General features: G+C 33.9%; 2 protein-coding genes across 2 annotated transcripts; one reads left to right on the forward strand and one right to left on the reverse strand.

The window, feature by feature from the left end:
- Positions 1-141: 141 nt before the first annotated feature.
- Positions 142-6,388, reverse strand: LOC124367488 (transmembrane protein 120 homolog). Its single transcript, XM_046824345.1, has 4 exons — positions 6,094-6,388; positions 3,798-4,021; positions 1,182-1,286; positions 142-346 (listed from the first exon to the last, which is right to left on the reverse strand). The coding sequence occupies exons 1-4, from the start codon at positions 6,371-6,373 to the stop codon at positions 293-295; spliced, it is 663 nt and encodes a 220-aa protein (XP_046680301.1). The 5' UTR covers positions 6,374-6,388; the 3' UTR covers positions 142-292.
- An 8,550-nt stretch (positions 6,389-14,938) lies between these two features.
- LOC124367489 (L-aminoadipate-semialdehyde dehydrogenase-phosphopantetheinyl transferase) lies at positions 14,939-21,055 on the forward strand. The gene is made up of 2 exons (XM_046824346.1): positions 14,939-15,547; positions 19,603-21,055. Exon 2 carries the CDS (start codon positions 19,691-19,693, stop codon positions 20,564-20,566), a length of 876 nt encoding a protein of 291 aa, XP_046680302.1. The 5' UTR covers positions 14,939-15,547; positions 19,603-19,690; the 3' UTR covers positions 20,567-21,055.
- Positions 21,056-27,573: the final 6,518 nt, after the last annotated feature.

The raw sequence follows: 27,573 nt of genomic DNA on the forward strand, positions 1-27,573 counted from the left end.
GTAGAGAATAGATGCTAGTTATTGAAGTATTCTTTTATGTTTGCACGTGTTCATAACATTTCTGTTATCATTTCAAAAAGCAATCATAGTCAGTACTGAACATGAAACAAGAGATGTTTAATAAGGAAATGTAAAACATAGTTCCAGTTGTATACTATATTTTTATATCCACAAAAATATATATTAATAAATACATCTATATTGTTACATCCAGTGTGTTACAAATATATTGTATACATAAATAAAATATAAAAATAATAAATTAACCCCCTCCTCTAGAAAATTAAATGCTTCATTCGCTTTTTGAGATTTTGTCTTCACTTTTCCTTTTGGATGTGTCATCATCCTGAAAGCAGAGTAAAATAAGACTATTTAAATAACACATTTTAAAGTACAAACAAGTTTGAAGAAAGAATGAAATACTTCTTAATGGCAAATTAAAAAGGAATAGAGTAAAATGGTTTAGATCTACTAGAGGATAGGGTGAAATCAAGAGTGCTTGTTTAGGGAAGTAGAGAGGGAAGAATAGGAGACAGACCGAGTGGAAAATGGGATGAAGGTGGGTGTTAAGTGGTGTGATGTAGAAAGGGAGAAGAACGATTGGGAAAGTGTACTGGTAGAAGGAATGTAGGAACAAGAAATATGGTGGTTAAGACAATGAGTCAAAAAGACAACTATTATTAAATTAATGATAATTACAATGGTATTTGTATTAACGACAGGTACCAGTTAGTTAGCAACAGCATATTATAAACACTATCAGCAAAATTAAAAGGAGTTAATAATGGATTATAGTTAATTAAAGTTTAATTATTGCTTGATAAGACCAAAAAAAATTAATCGATTAGAGACATGTCAAATCGCTTCAGCTCTTGAAACGAGTTTGTAGCAAGTATGCAATAAGCATCTATTGTTGTTCTATATTTGGATTATCATCTGTCAAGTTGCTAATCTCAGAACTTTTATTGCTGTTTTGCAATCGGAATAGAAATTGAAATTATCGTCTTGTTCTAGTTGCTACGATTCGTGAAATTGATTTCAGCATCTTGGATCCAAGGGGAACAACTGTGTGGAGTTATGCAGCCATGCTGATCCGGTTTACTATACATTTATCTCCTCTTACTATCTGCATATTGTACCTCAATTAACACAATGTTTCTATGTTTTAGTCTCAAACCTACCTCTGTTTTAGTGATGGATGGTTCCAGTTTCTGAGGTATGACCATGGAAGTTGTGATGATGTTGCCCAAGAACAGGATAAAGAAGAGGATGGCCAACATTGGGACCTAATAAATAAAAATATATCAGTATAAAAATAAATCTATAGCAAATATTTTAAAATGTGATGAAATAAAAGAATAATCAGGAACTTTTTTTATTTCATCACAATTAAAGTAAAATCAATACAAATTGAATACAACTTAAATGGTAAATCTATTTGATGATAGATAATTATCGTTATCAGAAGATAGATAATCTAGACTTCCAGGTTAGACTATAGTTTTATTAGGCTATGAAGACTTGCTATAATTTTTAATAACTCTTCAAACGACAATAATTTCTCCCTAAATAAGTTTTGGTTTCAGATCTAGCCTTCAGTTAGCCTTTTCAGAATGGGCACAAATTATTAAAATGCTGATCAGAGAGATTTTCAGTCACAACAGACTGATGATCGACGTTCAATCCTGCTTTATCTTGAATTTCCATTCTTGCAAAACTCAAATTCCATGACCATTTTGTCACCATGCTGTCTTAACATTATTTTGTAATCACCCAAAACTGAAATGATTTTATGATGAATCACAGCAGTATTCATGCCATAAGCAATTACGTTATGTATTATGGCAGGCACTTTGCACTGTGTGGGAAACTGAAGAGGATGTTCATCTTGACAATGCTAGTTCACAATGGGACTTCTAATTTGCTTCTGTTGGCTTTTCTTTGTGGCAGTGGTACCAATTTTCCATGAGAAAAAATATCTGAGAAAACTATGTGCTTTGTAACCTTACATTCCAGATAAGACTATTGAGTACATTGATAAAATAATACACCTATATCCAATACAGCAACATATTAATCTAAAAAATATGGCTAAGGTGATGGTACCTGTATTTTCTTGAGGGATAATTTAAATCTTGTTGAAAGAAGTGATTTAATTATTTTAAGGATTTATTAAAAAAAATCAAAAAATCAAGTATAGAACTAACTTATTCAAATACAATCTATATTATAATATGTGCCTAATACCATTAAGAAGATTTTCCACATTCTTTAAATAAACCATAATCTTTGTTTGATTTACTAGAAAAAGAAACTAGAACTAGGACTATTTACATTACTGTATTGATAACATCTTCAAGAATTACTTATTAACCAACTATAAAAAAAAACTTAAATGCGATCTAGGAATGTCAGATCACAGGCTCTCTTCCTTGCAATGATGGAGACTACAATATTGTAAAAATGAAAAAGTAAATCAAGCCCCTCCTGTTCAAAGAATTTTTAACACTATAACACAATTTTTAAATGCTCTTAGTTTTCTGTCTCAATTTAAATATATAGAAATAAAATCTATTTTCAAGAAAGGAAGTAAGCGCAATCCAGAAAAATACAAGCCAGAGGTTCATTGGAATCTTCATGAGTACACACAGCCTTAAGAAAGTTTCAATAAATTTCTTTTTCATTTTAAGTTGGTATTTGAACATCATTTTCCTTTAAAAACAAATTCAAAAAAGATTAACATCAAAACAGAAAACATACATGGTATTAATTTTTTATTAGGTATTCAAATTTTTAGAAACAAGAGAGAGACAACTTAACAAAATTCCAAAACAATAAATGTATTATAATAAATAGATCCTTTGAAACTGGTTATGTCCTTACCAACTTAAATATAAAGGAATAAAATCCATTTTCAAGATAGGAAGTAAGCGCAATCCAGAAAAATACAGAACAGTATTAATTTTGCTTTCTTTCTCCAAAGAGTTTGAAAATAAAATAGTTACAGATCACATAATGTCTCACTTTTAAAACAAAAAATTTCTAATTATGTAAACAACATGTGTAATTTTATATATTCTTTCAACCAGTGGACCCAAGAAGACAGTTTTCAATGTAAGTCTGCTGATTTTCCTATCAACTAGTAACATATTTGATTCAATAATTGAAAACCTTATGAATAATAAATACATGACTTTAAATATTTTATTTTGATGACAGTGTTTTATGATTTAACAACATTATAAATATTCAATTCATACATATACACACACTTTAATTTGTTGATGTTTCATAACTGACACAAGTTCTATTTTATACCATGACAATGTCACCTGTTCTTCCAGCTATGCTGGATTTAAAAGAATGTATATTACTGGTTTTTATAAATATAAACTTCAACTTGGCTTTTGTAACAAATACAAAAAATGGTTTTGGAGTACAATAATTAATAATAACTCTAAGAATCAAACTTTTAGTTAAATAAGTAAGAATATTTTTACTGAGGTAACACTTCTTCAAATTTGCAAATAATTCTGTGCAAAAGAACACAAATACAAATTCTTCACTTGTTGCCAATGTTAAAGAGAAAACTTTTTTAAAAGTTAGGTTATATTCTTCTTCAATTCTCATCAATGTTGAAATTATGGTCATCTAACATTAACAGACTAACTAATATGAACCTCAAAACTGCATTAACAGATCACTTAAAAGTGGTATGTTACTGCTATAATCTCCCTTTTAATAAGATAAAATAATTTAGAGGTAGTTGACAAAAGAAGGAACACGTGTGGTCTCACCTGCCAAGTGGCGTCAGGATGTTTGGTGAGCTTGTAGAGCTTGTAAGCGTTGTACAGCTGGAAGAAGTAGCCGGCGTACAGAAACGGCAGCAAGAAGCTGAGACCTCTCCACATCCACGAGTGGAACCCCTCAATGGTGATATCCATGTTGTGCCTCTCTCCCAGAGCCTTCAGGCGATACAGCACACCTTGTTGGTACCGGAACTGTAGATATTGCACAAAACCTGGCAAACACAGATACCATCAAATATAGTTCTTTGTTTGAAGTTTATTTTTGACAATGGAAGGATTGTGAAGTAGACAGGATTTTTCCGGACGTTTGCCATCATTCAGTGAAACAAAAAATCAGTAACACTACGTTTTCGAGATTTGCAATCTGATCTCTTCTTCAGGTAAAAACTAACCTAACTAAACAGAACCACACACCTGAAACACAGAATACAGGTCATAGTACGTCTGCACTTGTCTCATTCAGTTTTAATGATTAGTGTTGTGTATAGTTTTTATTAAGTGCATGTTTTAGAGTTAGTAAAGTTGACATGGTGGTTGTGATTCCTGACTTAGGCGTGCCACAACGCTTTGGTATGATTTGTTTATTTTAACCTAGTTTGTAATTATGCATTAGGTTTGTTATTTACCTGAAGAAGAGATCAGATTGCAGATCTGTTTCCTTCAAAATATAATTCGTTTGGATCTCTCTTCCCTGCTCAATTGTAGTTTGATTCAATAATTAACCCTTTTAGAACCAACGGATGATCTATTGCCTGATTTTTTTTAGTGCTTCGTAATTTGACCGATACGGTATATGTTTTGTAGAATGATTTTTTCTTGGTGTGACAAAATTTGTTTTATCTCAATGGAAGGTTTTGTTTGGAGATTTTGCATAAGAGTAAGTTCCATACATACCATTTTACCCTGTCAAGATCTGGAAGCAAGTAATTATGCTTCTCGAGTTCAGTTCTCTGGGCAACGAACTTGATATTCCCTCTGTGAATTTCCGTCACAAAATACATATACACAGTGCACTGATATTCAGCACAATTTCAAGTAGTGAACTCTCTGTGGCAACCTACACTTGATTAATTTGAGCAGAAATATAGTTTGAATTGGAGGGTAGCAGTAATTCACGTGGACACTGGTTTATAAGACTAGATAAGGAATTCAACCATTGATAAGGAATGTAACAACAAGTTACCGTAGTGTGGTTAAAATACTTGATCTGTAGAATTAGTAGAAACTGTACTGAACAGTATCTCCCACAGTTGCCCTTCCCCTCCTCCCAGGAGTAAGAGTATAATTAACTTAATCAATTACTAGCTCTTATTTAACTTATATTATATATCTTATATTTTGTGTTTGCTTTGAGATAATGCAAAAATAGAATCGCAACAACACAACCACAAATTAAATAAATACTCAAAATACTATGTGTCAAGTCACAATGTGTCCATTATACTGTAGTCATGGAAAAAGAAACAACATGGCGTAAGGCTCCTCATATACGCAATGATTGGTTAAATGATTTGGCTTGAACAGACTGAATTGTCTGACTGATCATCACGACTGGGTAAGTCGTTCAAACAACGATTAGTTGATCGGACAAATTATGGGATTTCCACAAGCCGTTGTCCAACCAATACCGCTCTGACAATGAAAAACATATATGTGTGGGGAATTCAGCCATCCACAGACTTGCGACAATATTAGTTACGTCGAGCTTTGAATGTAACCATTCGTTTTAACCTATAATTGATGACAAATCGCTCAATGATCAAGATCAAGATTTTTCGAGTGTAGGGGCTTAACTAACCAAGATAAACTCCACTACACTAGTGAAGGCAACCATACATTAAACGGTGTCAGGTGGCGCTCGTGAACTGATCACATATTGTAGTAATAAAACGCTGTCCATGGACTCTGTAAATAATTCAGTGACATAACAAGCCATCATAGTCTTTCAGCTTGCGTAGTTGATTTTCATTCACAGTTTCATGAATCATGTCTCGTAAAATATGATATTTGGAATTAACCTACTCCTGATTCAAGGAGCTGTCAAATTATTTCTTGATTTTCTATTAGTTCTTTAAGACAGAAATACTGTTTTTGAGATTTTCTCAGTTCTACAAGTAAATTCCCGCCTTATTCCCAGTATTGTCCCGGTGTGTAAAATTCCCTGTTTTTCCGGTCCAATGGCCACCCTGTTAAATAAAATATTAACTGATCACGATACTGGTTAGTTGCAATATTTAATATTATTGTACTAATTAATTTAGAAGTTAAACACTTTGGTACTTACTTATGTACACATTGAAGATCATGAACTGTGGCCGGAACTCGTACCAACACGCAGAGTTGGGCCAAATAAGCAGTACTGCCGACACAACGGTGGAGATGAAATGGTGCAGTCGCCACCAGCCCTTGATACGGGACCCGTTCACTTTCAGTATGCTCTCACGGATGGTGAGTGTGCAGTAGTACCACACCAGTAGGAACATAAACAGTAACTCCAACACTCTGGAACCGAAGACATTACAATTAGTTACAGTTAATAACAAGGAAAGAGTACACGACACCATGTGTCACATAATAGGTTTCACCTCACCCATACAAACTTTCAAATCTATAGCTCTTTTCATTCTCGAGATGTCCTGCGGTTAAGTAGACGGACAGCCATCATACAGGAAAGAGTTTTATATCTACTGGCAGACAAAAAAAGAAATTGTGTCAGCCTACTAAGTGGTAGACCAATTAAGCTCACCCAAATTTCATGGTTGGACATGCTCCATCATAGAACTCATTACCGTCTAAGCAGATATGAAGTTTCATGCAAAATTTAAAGTTTACAGATGAAATATTTTTCAAGATATCTTGCCACATGATACATTCACATTTTTGTTAATTCAGTTAGGTTTTATAGCAGTGTTTAAATAATACAAGTTCTCGTGAGATAGGAAGGATATTAAAATGCAAGAGCACTACATCTCATGGCAGGGATGCTTGAAGATACAAAAGCAGAAAATCACCCTATCCTGATACTTGGTGATATAAATGTTGACTGTTTATAGCATGACCAGGATCACAAAAAACTTTAACAATGTCTTAACCAGTCACAATATAGAGTTTGATTCTGCCTCCTACGAGTATTACCTCAAACTCAAGATCATTAATTGACTGCATCTGTTCAAACTACAAAGCAATCACCTTGAACATAAAGTTTTTCACAACGACAATACTGCTCAACTGTGTTTGGCCTAACTATAATTTAGTCCCGGAATTTCTCCATGTCAAAAGAGAATGGAAAAAAGTTTTTGTGAAAACAATCTTACCACTTTAAAATCCATACTAATTGAGGAAAACTGGGAAAAGGTTCTCAAAGCTCCAACAGCAGAAGAAGCCTATACTGCATTTATAACAGTAACTATGGCCCTTGAACAATCATGCCCTCAAATAAAAGTTAAGCCAAATAGAAAGTGAAAAATATTAATTTTGCTTTTAAATAGCGTTGCAGTCTTAAAGAAAACTACCTCAAAATTCTAATCAAACATGAACAATTCAACAGTGATCATGTCAAAATTTACCTAGCCACTTCTAAAGAAAAACTACGATCTTAAGCTGAGAGAGTAAGAAAAGATGGTGTAACCAATTTCATAAACAATGGAGAAAATAAATCTAAAGCCTTGTGGCAACTAATAAATAACAACAAAATGGAAAAAATGCAGCACAAGAAAAATGTAAGCTAGAAATCAACGGAAAAGCAAGAAAACTGTCCATATTTTGTAGCTAACCACATGAATTATTTCATCAAAAGCAATAACCCTAAATCAACCAATAGCTACACTTCAGAACCAAATACTGGACATGATTTACTCTTCTTTCACAATACAAACCCAGTACAAGTATACAATATCATTAAAAAATCTTAAAACCTAAAACCTCTGTAGCAACAGACAACATCTCCACAACATTTTTAAAGCACTGCAGTGATTCTCTTACAACACCTCTCACAAATATAATTAACATAGTCTTCAGTCAAGGTCAATTTTCCTCAGCATTAAAACTGGCAAAAGTGATTCCAATATACAAAAACGCTAGTAAAACAGAAGTGAATAGTTACAGACCGATTTCAATCATACCAACCTTTTCTACAGTTTTAGAGAAAGTAGTACTAAATAGACTTTTGGCCACTGTGTGTAAACTGTGTTATAAATATAACAGACAAGCAACACGGATTCATTAAAGAGAAATCTATTACTACAGCCCTGATCCAACTTTGCTGACTTTGTACTTGACAACCTCGAAGAAGGGAAACATGTAATAATCCTTTTTCCTAGACTTAGCAAAGCCTGAGACTTGATTACCTGTGACATGATCTCATACTATACGAGTAAGAAAAGACACAGTTAAAATGTGGTTCATAAGCTATTTAGAAAACGGATGCAAATTGTAGAGATAAAAACACAAGAAATTGGGTTAATAAATTTACCAGACCAAGATCTTCACCCGTAAACCAAAGAGTACCTCACTCAGGAGTTAGTACTAGGACCACTATTATTAATTTTATACTGTTTACAAATCACTTACCTAAATATCTTGAAAATGTCTGCACACATGTTGAAATCTCAAATGATTAGATTCAGTTTATTTACAAATTTATTTATTATACTTTTTTCTCGTTGCCATTATGGTTACCCTTAAGACCAATGTAAAAAAATCCGCTAAAGCTCAGCCAAATCCCCATGGAGTGACATATACCATCATCGAACTTAGTTATGCTAAAATATAAATTTCAAGTCTATAGTTGTTCGTTTTTGAGATATCGTCCGGGCTGATAGATAGATATGAAATTTTTCCAGTCACACGAGTGATAGGCTTTGCTAATGCTCAGCCAATAATTATATCATGAGATAGCTTACTTGCACCAACTAAACAACAATACTCTACAAAATGGAATAAGCAGGTGTAGGTATAAAGTTCGGCCAAGGATATAACCTCTCCTAATAGTAATTAAGAACTACTCACTAAGACTTTACTAAATAATCAATTATAAATACAGAGAACTTATATATTCCCCACCCCCCCCCCCCCCCACCCCCCCCCCCCCCCACCCCCCCCCCCCCCCACCCCCCCCCCCCCCCACCCCCCCCCCCCCCCACCCCCCCCCCCCCCCAGGAATGCATGAATGAAATTCGCTCGGACCTGACGCAGTTAAATGCAAAGTTTGATCAGCTTGAACTTAGTTTGGTTCACTCAAAGGCTCGTATTGATCAGGTTGAAAAAAATTAGAAGGAATCAAGCTTGATAGTAATCGGGCTCTACAACAGAATCAGTCCCATACTAGCTCAACGATCGCGCTAGGCGTTCAATTAACCTTATTTTACATAACTTGCCCGAAGCTTTAGTAGAAACATCGATTCGAAGAAAAGGTACGACTTAGAGAAAATTAAAGATCTGATCGCAATCCTTTGTCGAAATATGGATACTCGTCACCTGAAAACTGCACAAATTAGCAACAAATATTTTAACAGATCTGCTAAAGCTTGTCTTTGATGACTTCGTTCACCTCGTAAATATTCTAAAGTCATGTTCTACGTTCGATGTCACGGCTGTGAATACATATTTTAGAGATGTCTCCATCACCAGAGATCGCACTGACCATGAACCAAGCTGCTCAAGGAACTTCTTAAAGAGCTAGCTGAGCGAAGAAAAATGGTGAAACAGGTCATAGCTTGAAGTACTTCAATAGCATTCCAAAAATTGTAAAAAGCAAAAAAAAACATAGTTAAGTTCACCGGTCAACCAAATCTCATATTGTACTATTATAATGTAAATAATTATGTTCCCACAAAGATTGACATTTGAAGTCTCTATTTTCCTCTATTTATGATATTACATGTCTCACTGAGACGAACCTTTTCTCTGACATTTCCAATAATGAACTAGCGGGGAGGTGTTCTTATTGCAGTTTCTTCCGAAATACAATTTCAAGTTATCCCTACTTCAAATAATGACATTGAGTGACTCTTTAGTCTTGTGGAGCTTTTGTGTATGTAAATATTCCACCCTCTTTAAATACATAAAATTACGTGCTATACTGTGGCATCGTGGATGAAGTTATGTTATCTCATCATAGAGGTAGCTCTCTAACTTTATTGGTGATTTCAATTTTCTTAATGTAAACTGGACTTTCCCTGACTATAGTGTTTCTTCGGAGAAAGTTGTCCGAACTCTTCAATCGTTGCTAGTTAAATTATACCCCTAGCCACAGAGTAGAAATCTTGGACCTGGTTAGTTTCACAGTTCATTCAATCATCGTATCCCTTGCCATAGATATTCTCGTTCCTGCGGAAGTCATACATAATGTTCTCTGTTTTTCGCTCCGCTAGATGATAATCAAGTGGATATGAAGAAAATAATGTTGTTCCTTACTACAGAAGGCGTCATTCTTGTGAGTATACTCAATTATGTGTGATATTTTGTCTTCTCGCTCTAGCTTTACGGATATTGAAGAGGATTTTCCGGATTTTTGTAATACCCTGGACACACTAGACCGGAATCATTTGCCCATGAAACGGTTGAGCTATACTCTTTTCCCCAATTGATTACTATTGATCGTAAAACTATTACTATTCACAGACTGTTCATAACTGTCTTGAACTCTGGTAACAGTTATGAGGCTGAATATCATCTCGTAATTTCAAACGCCGAGGCAAAAATGCGGGGAGCTTTGCGGTTCCTGTAAGATAGACTATTTGGATCATGTTGAAAAATTGTTTTCATCACAAACCCAAGGGTGTTCTGGATATTTATAACAACTTAAAGAGATCTTCTAGTATTCGAAGTACGATAGCATACAATGGCGTAACTACTGATGACTTTTAAAAATGTGTGAATTCTTCGTTGATTTCTTCGCTTCCGTTCTTGCGGCTGCTTCTATAGAACCTCAAAACTATAATTATTGTGTACCTGGCCTCTTATCTAATTGCGGTACCAAACTTGATCAAGTCCTGTTCAAATTGACTAAACTGGGTGCTTCAAAGGATGTGGGCATAATGGCATACCATAATCAATATTCATGCATGGATGCAATACAATTGCAAGTTATTATACTGGAATTTTCAATAAAACCCTTGCCAAGGGAATATTACTAAATATTATCAGAACATTTTTGTGGTTCCAATATTTAAGTCAGATGATCCTGACGCGGTAGGTAACGATCTATACGTCAATCTATACATACCACTTTAGCTCAAGTGTTTGAATCTCTCGTCTTGGACATATAGTGTTTGTACCGGACGATTATCAGCTACAACCTTTTAGTTTACCAGGACTATATTACATCTGCTTTTTCTAGAAAAAGTCAAAGTCAGATAGACAATGTTTGTTTGTCAGCCATATTCACCTCATATCCAAGCTTCAATCTTGTGAAATCCTTGGAAATCTCCTTCTTTGGTTTAAGAGTTATCTTTGTGACCGACAACTTTCGGGGTTACAGTTAACAAATGCTATACATCCTTGGGGACAGGCGGAGGTGAATGATGCTGACTATAGAGTGGAGTCAGTTTTTCAAATGAAGCTTATCACTCAGGAAGAACTTTGTAACTTAGTTCAAGGTATTAGGGGAAGATCGGCGCCTGGTTTTGACGCAATTCCTTCAAAAATAATTAAAGACAATATTAATTCCTTATCGTCTCCTCTCTTACATATTATTAATCATAGTCTTCGTACTGGACAGTTTCCAAATGCACTTAAAATTGCCAAAGTTGTTCCTTTATATAAGTCTGGTTTAAAAGCCTCCTTTTCTAATTACAGGCCCATCTTATTACTTTCGACCCTCTCCAAGCTTATAGAGAAAAGTGTTAAGCAGCAACTGTCAAATTATCTCTCACAACATAATATAATTGCTGATGTTCAGTATGGATTTAGAGATAACATAAATACATCACATGCTCTGTTTGACATTACAAAGTTTATTTCAAGTCAGATTGCGTTGAAAAAGCGAGTGCTGATTACATTTTTAGATTTGGCAAAGGCCTTTGATTCTGTTGACAGGGCAAAGCTTATTGCAAAGTTAGATGCAGTTGGTGTAAGGAGTAAAGAATTAGAATGGTTCAGGAGTTACTTCCAGAATCGGCTTCAGGTAGTTTCTATAAATGGAATCAAGAGTGACAATGCTGGTGTTAATTTTGGAGTTGTCCAAGGAAGCACTTTGGGGCCTCTACTTTTCTTAATTTATATCAATAATGTCTCGAAATTAAATGTCAAAGGAAAATTATTTTTGTTTGCTGATGACACGGCTGTTCTCTCTGCTGGCTGCACGTGGGACGAAGTTTTGGAACATGCTTCGGCAGATTTATCAAATATTAAAATGTGGTTTGACCATAACTCTCTTACAGTTAATGTTAGTAAAACTAAATATTTGCCAATCGTTACTAGAAATCAAGCCGATCCTGGCCTTCGAACTTTGAGGATGCATTCCTGCGGTGATCCGCTGTCGAATGTGTGTGGGTGTGAAGCAATTGCGCGTGTGGACCAGTACACATATTTGGGTGTTATCATTGATCATAAACTCTCCTGGGGCCCACACGCACAGTATTTGAATAAAGCCTTAAGGAAACTTACATATGCATTTTCACAGCTTGGTCAGGTTTTGACGGTGGATCAGTGCAGGACTGAGTACTTTGCCTACGTGCAGTCGGTGTTACAATACGGTATACTAGTATGGGGTGGTGCTTCCACTGCCATCTTGGAACCACTGGCGATCAGACAGAGAGCAATAGTAAAAACTATTTCAAAAAAGAGCTATAGATTTCCTACTTTATTACTTTTTGTGGAATTTCCTGTGTTTAATATAAGACAGCTTTTTATCAAAACATTGTTATTATTCATAAGAAGTCATAAACTATTTTTACTGAAACTCATCATCGTTATGCAACAAGGCTCAAAGATAATTACGGTTATTGCATTCCTAGATTAATTCATAGTTCTGAAATTAGTAATTCATTTTATCTGGCCCAAATACTGTATCGAAATGTACCTAACGAAGCAGAGAGTGACAGCGTCATTGTGTATAAGCGGAAGGTTACAGCATAGTTGCTTCGTGTTGGATGGCGGGATGCAGAGGTGCTGTTGTTGTCACTTTACACCTAAATTACCGGACCAAAGCTCTGTTAATTAATTGTTGTATGACTATTTTTGTTATTAGTTTAATCTTTGCATAAAACTTGGCACCTGTCAATTTCAATTTCATTAATGTAGTAATTAATTTTCATACGTGGACCTGCTTTTGTTTGTTAGACAAGTTGTTTGTATTAGTTGTAATCCTTTCTTTTCAAAGTTGTTAGTATTTTAGGTTATACTTTTAAAGACATTTTATTTTTATTCTGTCATTAATATAGCTTTTATGTAATGATATGTAAATATGAGAAAGAACTCTTCCCAGCACTCTGACCTGTAGTCTTGCTGGGAATTTCCATACGAATAAGCTTTGTTTTTCTTGTATATTCTAAGTATGTGGAATAAAGTGATTTGATTTGAACTGCTGGTCATATTTGCTGCATCAGTTTCTTCAGCTTTTAGTGCCACTTCAGGTGTACCTCAAAGATCACATTAGGAATCCTCCCCTTTAACATTTTACTAATGATATTGTGGCCTAATTCGATGTGGGTTATTGCTGTTTGCTGACTATATTAAGCTTTACAATGAGATCTTTCATACTTAGGACTACAGTCATCTTCAGCATTCCATTGAGAGAGATAATTAGTGGTGTGATGAAAATTCTATAACCTTGAACAAAAATAAATGCAGCCTTATGTCTTTCTATAGTGGTAGAGAGCATGTTCTTCATAACTATTCCCTAGGAGGTGACCTCATTATTCTATGCTCTGAAATTCGTGATCTAGGTATTACCTTTGATACCCCTTTTTTAGAGGCACATTGAGGTTGTGTATTTCAGAGCCAACAGGAAGATTTTCTACAAATGCATTCAGTATACAAACTTTCACAATGTATGTCAACTAAATTCGGCAAATTCTTGAATACTGTTGTGTAGTCTGGTCTCCTAGATAATGAACATATTTAGCTTCCAGATCTAGGATACACAGGATAATTTTGCGTTTTGTTAGAATGAGAATGGGTTTCCCCTATCTTGAAGTGTCATTTGTAGACCTTGCTAATCATCTTGGACTCGTGTTCTTATATAATAGAAGACGACTTCAGGACGAAACATTTCTGTTAAAGCTTCTTAACCATTTCATTGATTCCCCTTATCTCCTCAGTCGGATCGATTTCCGCATCCCTACTGAAACTCGCTCTAAAGACATCTTTGGTCGCGGGCAATATGATATAAACTATGAGTACTTTGCATGTCTGCCTCGACCCTAACCCCTTGCCGATGAACTTTCCCCTAAATTAGACTTCTTTGAATAAATTATGTACTGTCATTACTTTTAAGAGGAGGGTTCTCCAGTTTTTGAATCGCACATAAATGTAGACTCCACTCTCATTTTGACTGGATTTATGTTTTTTTTTTTAATATTGTTGTAATGTCTGTGACTTGAGCTTATTGTTTCACATTATTCCTCGTGTATTTAATACGGTCATTAGTTGCACATAACAGAATGTTATTTTACACCAATTCGTGTAAAATATTCTGTAAATAACTTTGAGATTTTGCAGCATCTTATTTTAGAACCAAAATATCAAAGTTTCAGAAATAAAATATATTCAAAACCTAAGGCTGAAAACGGAATACCTTCTTATAAGCTTCAAGATATCTTAAGAAAAACAATTTAGTAGTTTACAATCGTGAAATATTTCAAATAATTTAGAGAAGCATATAGTACATTTTAGTTACTGCATGTCTACAAATAGAAACATCATGTCATTTCCTGGACGATGCATATTATGAACATCAATATAACTTTGCTATCAGATAATCTCACAATTGCAGGCATTAATATAATATATAAAAAGTAAAACAATATAAAGTGTAATCAACAGTAAAGGTTTTGAATAGCATTAAAATGTTTTAAATGTGTTTATACAAAACTGTGAACAAAAATTATGATTGATTTTCCGGTTCCATGCTATTACAAAATTGCTGGACGTAGCAAAGAGAATAAATATAAAAGAAATATAAGGTCCTCACCCTCATGTGTTACCAAGACCAAGCAAGACTTGCTCAATTTTTTAGGCAAAAACAGCAACAGACGTCAGATGTCATGCTCAGTGCTTGCGTACTTGACTTGCAAAGTTGAAATTAAATCCGAAATCTAGTTTTATAATATAGTGCAGACTTGAATGATAGATAATAATTGGTCACTATTCATTGTTCTGTTGATTTCTTATGAAGAACAGGGCGACTGGTTTTTGTGTACTTTATGTTTATGATCATTTAGTTTATACAATTGTTTAATATTTGATAAAGACAACTTATAATCCTATTATTTTATGTTATATAGGGTTTATCACTCATCAGTTACGTTTTGTAAGATGATAAAATATATTATTTTTTGGAAAGATAATTTTCTACAAAACACTGAAAATTTAGAATCGGGTATTTGAATTCCTACTTGAGGATTTAACCTAAGATAAGCCTGTCATTGTTACTCCTTTATGTGTATGTTCTGCTATCATATTGATTCATCATAGTGTAAACATCAGTCCATTTAAACCTAGACATGGAACTGGATAGCTTAGAAAGTTGCATTGAAGGATGGGAAGATTTGACGAAAGAGCTGAAAGTGTTAGAGGTGAGTAGACATTTCTAATCTTAAAACCAATTCATAAACAAATTCTGTACATTTGTTATGTTTGTGGTAATTGTAAAGTTGTTGTCGGAGTAGTGAAAGATGAGTTTTGCATTATTAACTTATTGCTGTTATTCTCCTGAACCAAATAATATAAGGTGTTAAGGGGTGACAATGTCAAATAACAAAGTTATAGAACATTAAAAGTAAACTACTTTTTTCGTGCTATTTTATTATCTGAGGCCACTATCTTTTCAACAGTTTTGGTATCAGTGAGGATCAAGGCCAGAACATCCAATCAAAATTTCAACTTATAAACATATTCTGCTCATCCTCCTGAGCATAAATATAGATGGTTTTAGGGGAGGGGATCACAAATAACTTTGTTTTGTAATACAGTAATTAAAATGTAAATATAAATTTGTGGTTATATTTGTCTACTGTTCTTGTTATGTATGATTTTCAGTATTATCTGAATGTTCTGTGGTCTGAACAGCTCAGTTAAGTAACATCAATCATCTTGTACAATAAACTTCACTGTCTATTACACATACATAATCACTGTGCATTAACTTGTAATACAGTTAATTAGTTTTGAAAGTTATTTATGTGTGTGATTGTGGATGATGTGAGCAGTTAAAAAATTATTTAATTAATTAATTTATTTTTAGCCTAGTTGGTTATCGTGTGTTTTCATACAAGTTCGAGATTAACTTACAAGTTCGTTGTGTAATCGTGTGTGTTAAATCAAGAAAAGCTATTTTTAAGTGATCGGAAGTTACCACGTAGTAGGCCTATGTGAGTACATTTACATACATATGAAGTTGTGGGTACATGTTAGTTTTGCTTATTTATTAAACTTGTTAGTTTTTTTACACTATTTATTGGTTTGTTGAAAGTTACATTCAGTTTGTATAAATTACTTTAAAATTTATTTTAGTTACGTCAGAAATGAGATCCGCGTTATTAACCTATTTCTATCATCCTACTAAACGAAACAATATAAGGTTTTGGGGTATGAAATTAACAAATAATGAATATTTCAATATTAAAAGTGGAATTACTTTTCTTGCAAAGTAGGAAGTTATGGTTATATGTATTTACAATGTTTGTTTGTTTATTCAAGTTGCGTTTCCTATAAAGCAGTAATGGCCGGAGGCATTAGTGATCAGATCATTTAGAATTTTATTGGTTATTCAAAAATACTAACTCAAGGGATGTTTTTTGTATGTCGCCATCAGCGTAGGACAGCACTAGAAATAGTCTGTTATTTCTAATAATGCAGTTTTATAAGGTCCTGGGTAAGAAACATAGTTCCAAAAATATTGGCCTCATGGATAATCTAAAATACCACTTTTTTGTGGCGAATAATATTTCGTTGTTTTACAGGCATGTGGTTTGAGCTGTTACGCCATCTTTGGATACGTATAATAACAATAATTTACTTAAATTAAAGTAGTTTTTTTTTATTTAGATCTAGGCCTCGGAATAAAAGTTTGTATCAGGGCTGCAGTATAGTATGCGGCTACCACAACAATCAAATTAAACATTGATTAGAAATATCTAAACTATGGAATATAAAAACATTTGATATATAGATAATCACAATTAATAATTTCCAGTTGTTTTTATTTTACAGAATAATAATATTGTTTACACTTAAGTTAATTCAAATAAAGTAAAATTATTTGCATTGTGAGTATGACATCAGCAAGAACAATTGAGATAATTGTGCGCTTTTTGAGTCAAAATGTATTTTTTTTAATTGAACATTTTTCAAATGGCTACAAGATAAGGGATCTTGCTGGTTTAAATCCAAAGTGCCCAGTTTGTATTGAAGAGATCAAAGGTAGAATTAAAGTTGGAAATCATAATAGTTTTTTGTTGCAGAAAAAGTCAAAACAAAATATTTCTTTTTCATATAAAAATATAGCTTCAATATATTTTAATATATGTACAGTCTTCAAAGCGTGTAATGTAATTCAGTTCCACATTATTATTCCAAATAAATTCAAACAAAGTAAAATTATGTGGATGCTATTTTAATAATTGGCAAGTACAATGGCGATGTACATGTGTTATTTGCGTCACAAAGTGTCTGACATGTTTATCCTTGAAAATAATGAAAAAGAACTAAATGTTATACTGTTTTGTTTGTTGAATTTTATAAACGTACAAAGCCTAGATAGATTTTTCTTAGTTATTAAATATTACTTTTTAAGTTTAATCAGCCCAACTATATTCTAAGTTTGTAATATAACATAATTTGGTTTGAATTTTGGTTTCGGTAGTTTTAGATAATTATGAATATCGAAGATTCGATTGTTGTGGCATCCGCTTATTATACTGCAGCCCATATCAGCCTGACACAAGTGCCTCCGGCCTTCAGCAACTGATTGCAGCGTTAGAAAAAACCTCGAGCTAGTACCTAACTCTAAAAGATAAAATTCTAGAGGGTCTAATCAAAAATGCCTCTGACCATCAATGCTTAAAACACAACTTAATGAAACAAACAGATATTTTAAATTCAGCTAACCATAACTTCACATCATTTGCAAGAAAAGTAGTTCCACTTTTAATATTCCAAAATTCATTACTTGTCATTTTTATCCTTTAAACCTTATATTATTTTGTTCAGAAGGATGATTGCAATAAGTTAATAACGTGAATCTCGTTTCTGGTATGGATAAAAATAAAGCAAACAGATTGAAACAAACTTTCTACAAAGGAATAAATAATGTAAAAAAACAAACTTAATTTTAATAAATAAGCAAAATTAATTTAACCATAACCCTCTAATTTAGTATGTACATACTATTTACTTACATACTATGTGGTAACTTCTGATCATATAAAAATAGCATTTCTTCATTTAAAAATAACACACAATTACACAGCGAACTCATACTCTGACTGTGAAAATACATGATGACCTTTTTAAGCACACAGTGGTGCATAGTTCTAGAATTTTATGGAACACCTAGGAGCTTTCCTTGAATTATTGATAAGTTAAAATGTGTGTGTGTTTTATTCCATTGTTGATGGAAACAAATGTCCTTTGTTTTACACAGTGATGTCTGATATTAGGTACAATTCTTGAAGATTTTTCTGATATACTCAGGAATTTGGTACCTGGAATTATTTTTCGAGTTTTGGATTTTTCCCCCAATAAATCTTGTGTCTTTTAGGCTAAATTAGGCACAATAATACTAAAAAAGCAATCTGTGCTATACCTCAGCCAATGATAGAAGATAGAAGTTTCAATAACTGCTGATCTAAACAGCTGAACCCTTGCTCCCTTTGAATGAAGTAGTCCCTTCAAAGGGACAATGTTTCAAGCATGCCTCGATGGTTACTACTATAAATCTACAAAATATTACACTAAAGCTTACTTTATCAAAATATATTTTTTCAACTTAAAAAATAAGTATTCACAATAAAGAAACAAATAATACAATTTGGCCATTCATTCAGTTACAAGTAGCTCCATCTTTCTCTACGTTTATGAACATCCAAATTGTTGGAAATGGCTTCTACAGAGTGTGCCACTCCGTCAAGCAACTCTGACTGTTGGTGATACCACGAACTATTTAAAATGGAAATAAGTAAACTCAGTACGTTTTAAACAATATTAAACACATACCACAGTACTTGAAAGGGACAAATCCACTTAGAGGGTTCAAGTGTTGGAATAGCTATTTTTAAAAGTATACACAGCTTCCTAAGATAAATATGGAATATATACATATGAAGAAGCTTAATTTACTTTGTTACAAATATAGGAAAGACCTAAAAACTAATGTTGTTGAAATTTTCATCTATAAATATTGCCTGTCATACAGTTATTGTAATGTAATAGTAATATATAAGAGAAAAATTACTGGTTATAACTAGTAGGTGTAAGGTATAACAAAAAAAACTTGAGTTTTAGGTCTCTAAAACTCTTTTAAATTCTAAAAAAGTTACACTTAAATAGTGTGTATTCAAAGTTATTTCTTTCATGTAAGTTTCTGTGAATTAATTTTCCTGTTCATTTACTTGTAGTGTCTGAATTTCAGCACAGGACAAGACAAGAGTTATAATTTATGTAAATGTAAGAAGAACTGAAAGCATATTGACTATACCTTGAGGAAGATTGATTAAAGGATGCTGAGCAAATTCACAACATCACAAATAGTAAGCGGAATACGCTGGGCTTTTCCATGCGGTAGCTGGTCACCTTCAGTACAGGATTGGCAGTTCCTGGCCAGTGGCCTGGATGCCTCGGAGAAGGAACAAGTGGCACAGTATGCGTATTTAAAGGATGTGAAATCCACAATAATTGGACGGTTTATGATAAAAAAATATGTCAGTGAGGTTAGTGGATTGGATTGGAAGGATATTAAAATTTTGAGGGATGTGGAACACAAAAAGCCGTACCTGTGTGACGATCAGTTTACTCGTAGAAGAGTGCAGTTTAACGTTTCGCACAACGGTGATTACGTTGCTTTGGCTGGAGAAGTTGGTATTTTAGATATCGGCATAGATTTGATGAAGATAAAAAAGACAAGGACAGCTAATATTGATGAGTATTTTCGACTAATGAGAAGGAAATATTCCAGTGCGGAATGGGCCGTCATAAATTCTCAAAAGAGTGACACAGAGCAAATGGCGATGTTTTACCGATTTTGGTGTTTGAAAGAGAGCCTAACCAAAGCGGTTGGTACTGGTATCACAGGAGATCTTCGGAATATAAGCTTCAATCTGAAAAGTCATAAATTATCGTCAAACGTTATCGTTGATGATACTGAAGTTTTTATTGGTGGTTGTAAATGTGGAAGTTGGAAATTTGAAGAGACGATGATTGACAGAGAACATATAGTGACTGTTGCTCTTAATGATCGTGAAAGAAATTTTAAAATCCATCGAAACAAGTGTTCTTTTACCATACTAACATATCCTGAGTTAATATTACAATACCAGCAAGTTACTGATGTAGATGTCGACTATGCAAGCCAAATTATGTTGAAGAAAACATTCTGATTGTTCAACACAGTTTTAGTGTAGTTTGTCTAGTTGTCAGTTAGGTTTCATGTGTCTAGTAATTAATTTACAAAGACTAAGAAACTGTATTATCGTGATTGTTATTTAAAGCATTATATTAAATATTTTTTAAACTATAGCCAATATATGACATTTTTGACTTGCCAGTTTAAAACCATGTACAATTTTAAGTCTTTGTAGAAATTTGAAACTTCCGAAAAAGAAATTTTAAAATATCTCACAAATAAAAATGCTTTTACTCTGTTAATGAATTATCCCCAAAAGATATAATCTAGAATTTTAATAAGCTATTGTTTATTTAGATTACTTGGTGATTCATTATACTAACTGATTTAATATGATCATAAGTATATTATTTTTAGTTTATTTTAAGTCACTGACAATGCACCAGTTTGTTCACTGTAATAATAATACTATGTGAAATGTTTTGTGCAATGAAGAATTAATTGATTAAATAAGAAAACCTGAAAAAAAATATAAAAACTGTATATTTAACTTTGTAATAAGCGATTATTTTATTTAAAATTTACAATATGACCAATCAAAATTATATTCTTTATCTATTTTTAGATACTTGGAATTAACAATATTTCTCTAGAAATTTAACTAAATAGAAAAATGTTTATACTCTTTTAATTTGTGTTGATCCAGTTGATATTTGTTCATATATTAGATTAAAAGATTTATATGTTGATATTGCTCTGATTTATTCCAAGAATACTCTAAAATTAGACTGAATATGGTCTACTTTAGTCTTTGATCCAGTATGCATCAATTATGTCTCTGGCAAACATAAGAGATAGAGTGAGATGTATTTGATATATTAAAAATTATTTACAACTATATTGTGTTTGTTTAAAGAATTTTCAGATATTTGCCATCATTAAGTGAAACAACAAAATCAGTAAAGATATGTTTCAAGATTTGCAATCTAATCTCATCCTCAGGTGAGTAGCTAAATTTCGGAAAAACTCAAGAGAGTAAATATTTTTATGTTGCAAAGAACGTTAGATTTTAAAATTTACAATATTTGTGCGTATTTTCATAGATAGAATGTTTTTATGGTCAGAACACGAGAATTTATAGGTTAAGGTCAGTAAAACAATATATTTAATTATACAATTACAAAGTTGAGTAAACACGGTTTATTTTTACCTCTTTTAATCTTTACTTAACTAGAGAGTTATATTTAGGAAATTTTAACTTACTTACTTTTTAACTACACAAACAAGTAATTCTAGATGGTGAATTTGTTTGGAAGAAAAATAAATTACTGTGTTTTAGTATTTGTTGTCCTTTAAGAAAAATGGTATTAAGTTGACAGTGTCAATGTTCCATGTAAGCTATGACAGTAAATGAATTCTGATTTCTTAAGTTAAACATCACAATAAACTTGTCCATCAAACTCCATACCTACTATCTCAGAAACATGCCTTTAATAAAACTAACAGTAATTATCACCGATATAACTAAAAAATTTAGGTAACATTCCATATGTTCATAATAAACACAGCAATGACAGTTCATAATGCTCATACAGATGCTTGTAAAAACCAACCATTTACTAAATTTATAATAATGATAGATACTCAGAATTATTTAAATTTCAATAATTTATGGTGTTTAGGCTAGTTATCCACCTACGGAAGAAATCAGACTGCAGATCTCAAAACATAGTGTTACTGTGTTTTATTTCACTTAATGATGGTAATTGTCTGAAAAAGTGTTGTTACACTTTAATAATGTCAGAAATGGAGTATTATGTTAACAAATAAATATAGTATTAAATTTATTTCATAACAATATGTTATATTAATGTAATGTAATTCTATATTTTATAAATTACTGCAATTATTATGCTTAAATAGTCATCACACTTCAGACTATGCAGGCAGCGTTGTAGGAAAGTATTTGAATTCCCAATTTTTTAGATAAATATTTCCAATAACGTATAAGAAAAATATTTGTTATACATTTTTTAATTTACGCTCTGGTGGCTATTGTTAGTTTGCCAGATTAGCATTGGCAAGATAAAACAAGGGTTTGTGACAAGTTTGACCACTCTACGAGGTCCAATCAAAAAGTATCCGACCTCGTCGTGTATCGCGGCTTCTGCTGCCAATAATGAGATAAGATTTGTTGCGACAATAGTTCCTACTATGATAAGGAAAGGTACAAAGTCTTATCTTGATCCCCCGACTGGTTCGCCGGAGACGGGTCATTATGTACTGATAAGTCAAGTGTGCGTATCGGTTTTCTCTAACTGTGAAGATGACGGAAAAAGTGGAACAACGTTATTGCATTAAATTTTGCGTGAAACTCGGAGAGAAAAACAAAGTGAGACCATTCGGAAAATTCAGCTAGCATTCGAAAATGAGGCAATGAGTGTTACGCAGATTAAAGAGTGGTATAACCGTTTCAAAAGTGGTCGAACCTCGGCAGAAAGTGACGCGCGTTCGGGCCGACCAAAAACAAGTCGAACTCCGGAAATCATCGAGAAAGCAAAAGTTTTGATCTGTGAAAATTGTCGAATGACTGTGGAGGAAGTAAGTACTGAGTTAGATGTCAGTTTCGGATCAGCTGAAGCAATTTTAACGGATGACTTGGGATTGCGCCGGGTAGCCGCAAAATTTGTGCCAAAATTGCTGACAGACGAGCAGAAGCAACGGCGATTGGATGTTGCCGAGGACATGCTGCAATGTTGTGAGGATGATGCGGACTTTTTGACATCGATAATAACTGGAGACGAAAGTTGGGTCTATGGATATGACCCTGAGACCAAATTTCAGTCATCACAATGGCAGTCTCCCCAGGATCCTCAGCCAAAAAAAGCAAGGCAAGTTCGAAGCAATGTCAAAGTGATGCTTACTGTTTTTTCGACCACCGTGGAGTTGTGCACCATGAATATGCCCCTGAGGGTCAAACTGTGAATGCACAGTACTATTTAAGTGTCCAACGTCGTCTCCGAGATGCGATTCGCCGCAAAAGACCTGACTTGTGGGCATCTCAAAATTGGCGGCTACACCACGGACAATGCGCCAGCTCATTCAAACTTTTTTGGCGAAACACGGCACTCCGCAAGTTCCTCAGCCTCTGTACTCTCCAGATATGGCTCCATGCGATTTTTGGCTCTTCCCCCACCTCAAAAAAACCATTGAAAGGCACAGATTTGAAAATCGAGAAACAATTATGAAAAAAACGACGGCTGATCTCATGGCGATGCCGAAAAGTGATTTTCAAGACTGCTTCCAGAAGTGGAAACGTCGCTGGAATCGTTGTGTTGCTTCTCAGGGTGCTTATTTTGAAGAAAATTAACGCCAGCTTTTTTCAGGTAACTTCAGTTTTTACGTTGCACCAAAAGGTAGGATACTTTTTGATTGGACCTCGTATTAACTTTAAACATTAGCAAATGAATGTAAAACCAACTTCAAATTCTTCTGGTTTACACTTAAACCGAAACATTGTAAACCAGTTTCGGTTTAACATCTGTTGACTGAAGATGACTCTCCACATTGAGCCTGAAATATTTCAAGAAGTTAATGGTTTAAGCAATGTTTTGGTGTGAACCGGAAGACTTTAGTGTTAGGTACGACACTGCACACGTGAGCTTAAGAACTTAAGTAAAAACTCTTTGTGTTCAGCATGAAATGTTTAACATTTGTATTTAAGACCATCACTCACAGTTAAGTTGACAAAAAATGTTATTTTAACCTTGCAAGATCACACACACACACACACACACACGGCACATGGTTTGAAAACATAATTCCTAGAAGATATTCTTAATTCAACAAAGCCATCTGTCGTGACAGACTTGCTTTCCTAATCTCCTTCATCGTGCACGTCAGTTCGGCCATCTTTAAACATTCTTTTTTTTTCCTTGGGGCGGCCTACTGCCATGCACTTAAGCCTCAAGGGCTTTTTGCGCACCCCGGAAACACACCATGAGGCCCACCAGTCTACAGCTTCAGTAGTTCAACAAACTGCCAAAACAACCTATCAAGTCCCTACTCATAATGTTTTTTCCTTAAACGGAACTTTCTCCGATTGATTTCTGCTGCACTATTCCTTTCTGCTTACCATATTCACATGTGGTGGGAGAATCAATAAAGGCAGCCATGTTTATGTGCCTACTGCTCAGCACGAACTAGCTACTTGAACTCGGCAGTGACAAATGTTATAGCAGGGAATATGCGCAATCAACTACTGCCCACACGGCGAACCTGCCACGTGTCTGGCCGTCATGGCTTGAGATCAGAGGTTGAAAAAAAAAGACGGCCCTCATATTAACAATGTTTAATAATACACGTAACAGATACAGCAAAATTTGAAACTAGTTGCTGTTGTAAAAACAGCTAAGGAAAACAATAGTTCAGTTAAGTAGCTCTACATAATGGTTGTAAAATCAGCTGATTCTTCATTTTCTATATACAACTGCTATTTATACAATATTTTGAAATGTTTTTGGGAAACTAAAGAACAACTGTTGTTAAAAACATTCAAATATAATTATTATACTGATGCTGTGTACAACACATTATTAGAACTAAAAGGTGATTTTTTTATTGGTGCGGTTTTTAAAACTAAATAAAAAATGAAAAACAACCTGCATTGACATAAAAATGCATTTATTTGAACTACAGTGTCATGACATTAACGTTTAAAAATGATTTTTGGCATATGGGCTCCATTTCGTTCGCGTAGAAAGCCCAATCGAGAAGTCCAATTTTCGAATACTCTTTCCAGCAGCTGTGGTTGAATTCCGCCAATAACTCGACGAATGTTAGCTTCCAAGTCATTTAAAGTTTGTGGCTTGTCAGCGTATACTTGAGACTTAACATATCCCCACAGAAAGTAGTCTGTTGGCGTGATATCACACGACCGTGGGGGCCAGTTGACACTACCTCTAAATGAGATGATACGTTCACCAAATGTTTCTGCCAAGAGGCCAATTGTGTCGTTTGCCCTGTGGCACGTCGCGCCGTCTTGTTGGAACCAGACATTTTCTAAATCCACTTCAAGTTCGTTTAGCTGAGGAAAGAAAAAGTCCCGTAACATTGCCCGATAGCGTTGACCATTTACCGTAACAGTCTGGCCAGCATTGTCTTTAAAAAAATAAGGGCCAATAACACCACCTGCCCAAATGGCGCACCAAACGGTAAGTTTTTGTGGATGAAGGGGCATACCAACAAATTCTTTTGGGTTTTCATCACTCCAAATCCGACAATTCTGTTTGTTGACAAAGCCGCATAACCAGAAATGAGCCTCATCACTGAAAAAAATCTTGCCTGCGAAAGCTGGGTCACGTGTTATCTTATGTTGAGCCCATTCAACGAAATCAAGACGCTTGCGATAGTCTAATCGTTTCAGTTCTTGCACCAACTGAATCTTGTATGGATATAGGCGTAGATCCTTCCGTAAAATATTCCATAGAGTTAAGTAGCAGATCGCGAATTGCTGCGCACGATGACGAATCGACACACTTAAATCCTCTTCAACACTATGAGCAACAGCATCAACAGCCTCTTCGGTCCTTACTGTGCGGCGTCTCTGCCGATGCTTGTCAACAAGAGTGTGGGTATTACGAAAACGATTAACCAAAGCTCGAATACCTGACTCTGATGGACGATTATGAGGTCCGTAAATCGGACGAAGAGCTCGGTAAGTTGCCCGAACTGAACTGCGGTTTTCAAAATAAATTTGCACTATTCGCAAACGCTCTTCTTTTGTAAGTCTGTTCATGGTTACTATACAATAATACGCACTAGACAATACAAATATCGAAATGACATAAGATAATAAACAAAGATCAGCTGTTTTATTCAAATTTAATTGTTGTGTTTAATAGTGGTGCCAACTTAAAAACCACACCAATAAAAAAAATCACCCTTTATTAGGAGGTAAAATAAACAACAGATTGTTTTTGCGACCTGAGCTCATCACTGCTGTTGCTAGGCCCTTTACTTACTTTATGAGGATACATTTCGTCAATGAGATATTTTTCAAGATGATCCACAATGGGTTTAATAATAAATAAATAATAATAATAATAAATCTTTAATGTTTTTAGGGAATTTACCAAAAATAATATTTTATTGCTTCAGTAATTGTATGTTGTCCCAGGATCTGTTAAACCCTTTAAGATATAAGACACTCTTTAGTTTAACATGGTTTATTGCTTGAAATTGAAAGTGAAACGTAATGGTTAACCAACAGCCTTATCATATAATATCATGGAACCTATGAATACTGCACAGTATAACATTTAGAAGCTATTACATTTAGTAACATGTCCTCTAACAGTATTCCAGTACTATTGTGGAGGTGATGGCCATTCCCAAAGATGATAACTCACCCTCAGTAACACAAACAGCAGCAGCTTCCTCTCCAGAGACAACAACCCAGTCCATTATGCTTCAACACTATCAGTTTTGATTTTTTGGACAACCCATTTCATCTTATAGCTCAAACCTAAATAAATATCTGGTTGTAAATATCTCCTCTGCTCTCCCTAAAATATCAAATAAATTTCTAATTAAATCTAAACTATCCATTTTCCATCAAAATTTTCAATATTTTAGCTTCCTTTAAACTTGCTTTAGAAATAACCCTTAATGAAGTTAAACCAGGCATTGTAATTCTCTCTGAAAACTTCAGGATTCAATAATAAGTACTATAACATTAAATAACTATGTAATAAAATCATTATTTTGCCAAAATAATTGCTAGAGGTGGATGAGTTTATGATTCATACTAGAGAAAATGATTGTGTACAGTTAAAAGATGTAAATATTCCTGAAATTAAAAATTCAGTAAATGAAAAAGAATTTGAAATCTGTGCAGTAGATGGTAAATTAATATAATCTATCACTCATTATAGTTGGATTGTATAAAACAACTGGCTCAATGTATGGTAATGTTTTTTGAATAAGCTTGATATAGTTTTAGGTCTATTATGAAATAAATATGATAATGTAATTCTGGCG

Source organism: Homalodisca vitripennis, chromosome 8 (genome assembly GCF_021130785.1).
Source record: "Homalodisca vitripennis isolate AUS2020 chromosome 8, UT_GWSS_2.1, whole genome shotgun sequence".
Classification (NCBI taxonomy): Eukaryota; Metazoa; Arthropoda; class Insecta; order Hemiptera; family Cicadellidae; genus Homalodisca; species Homalodisca vitripennis.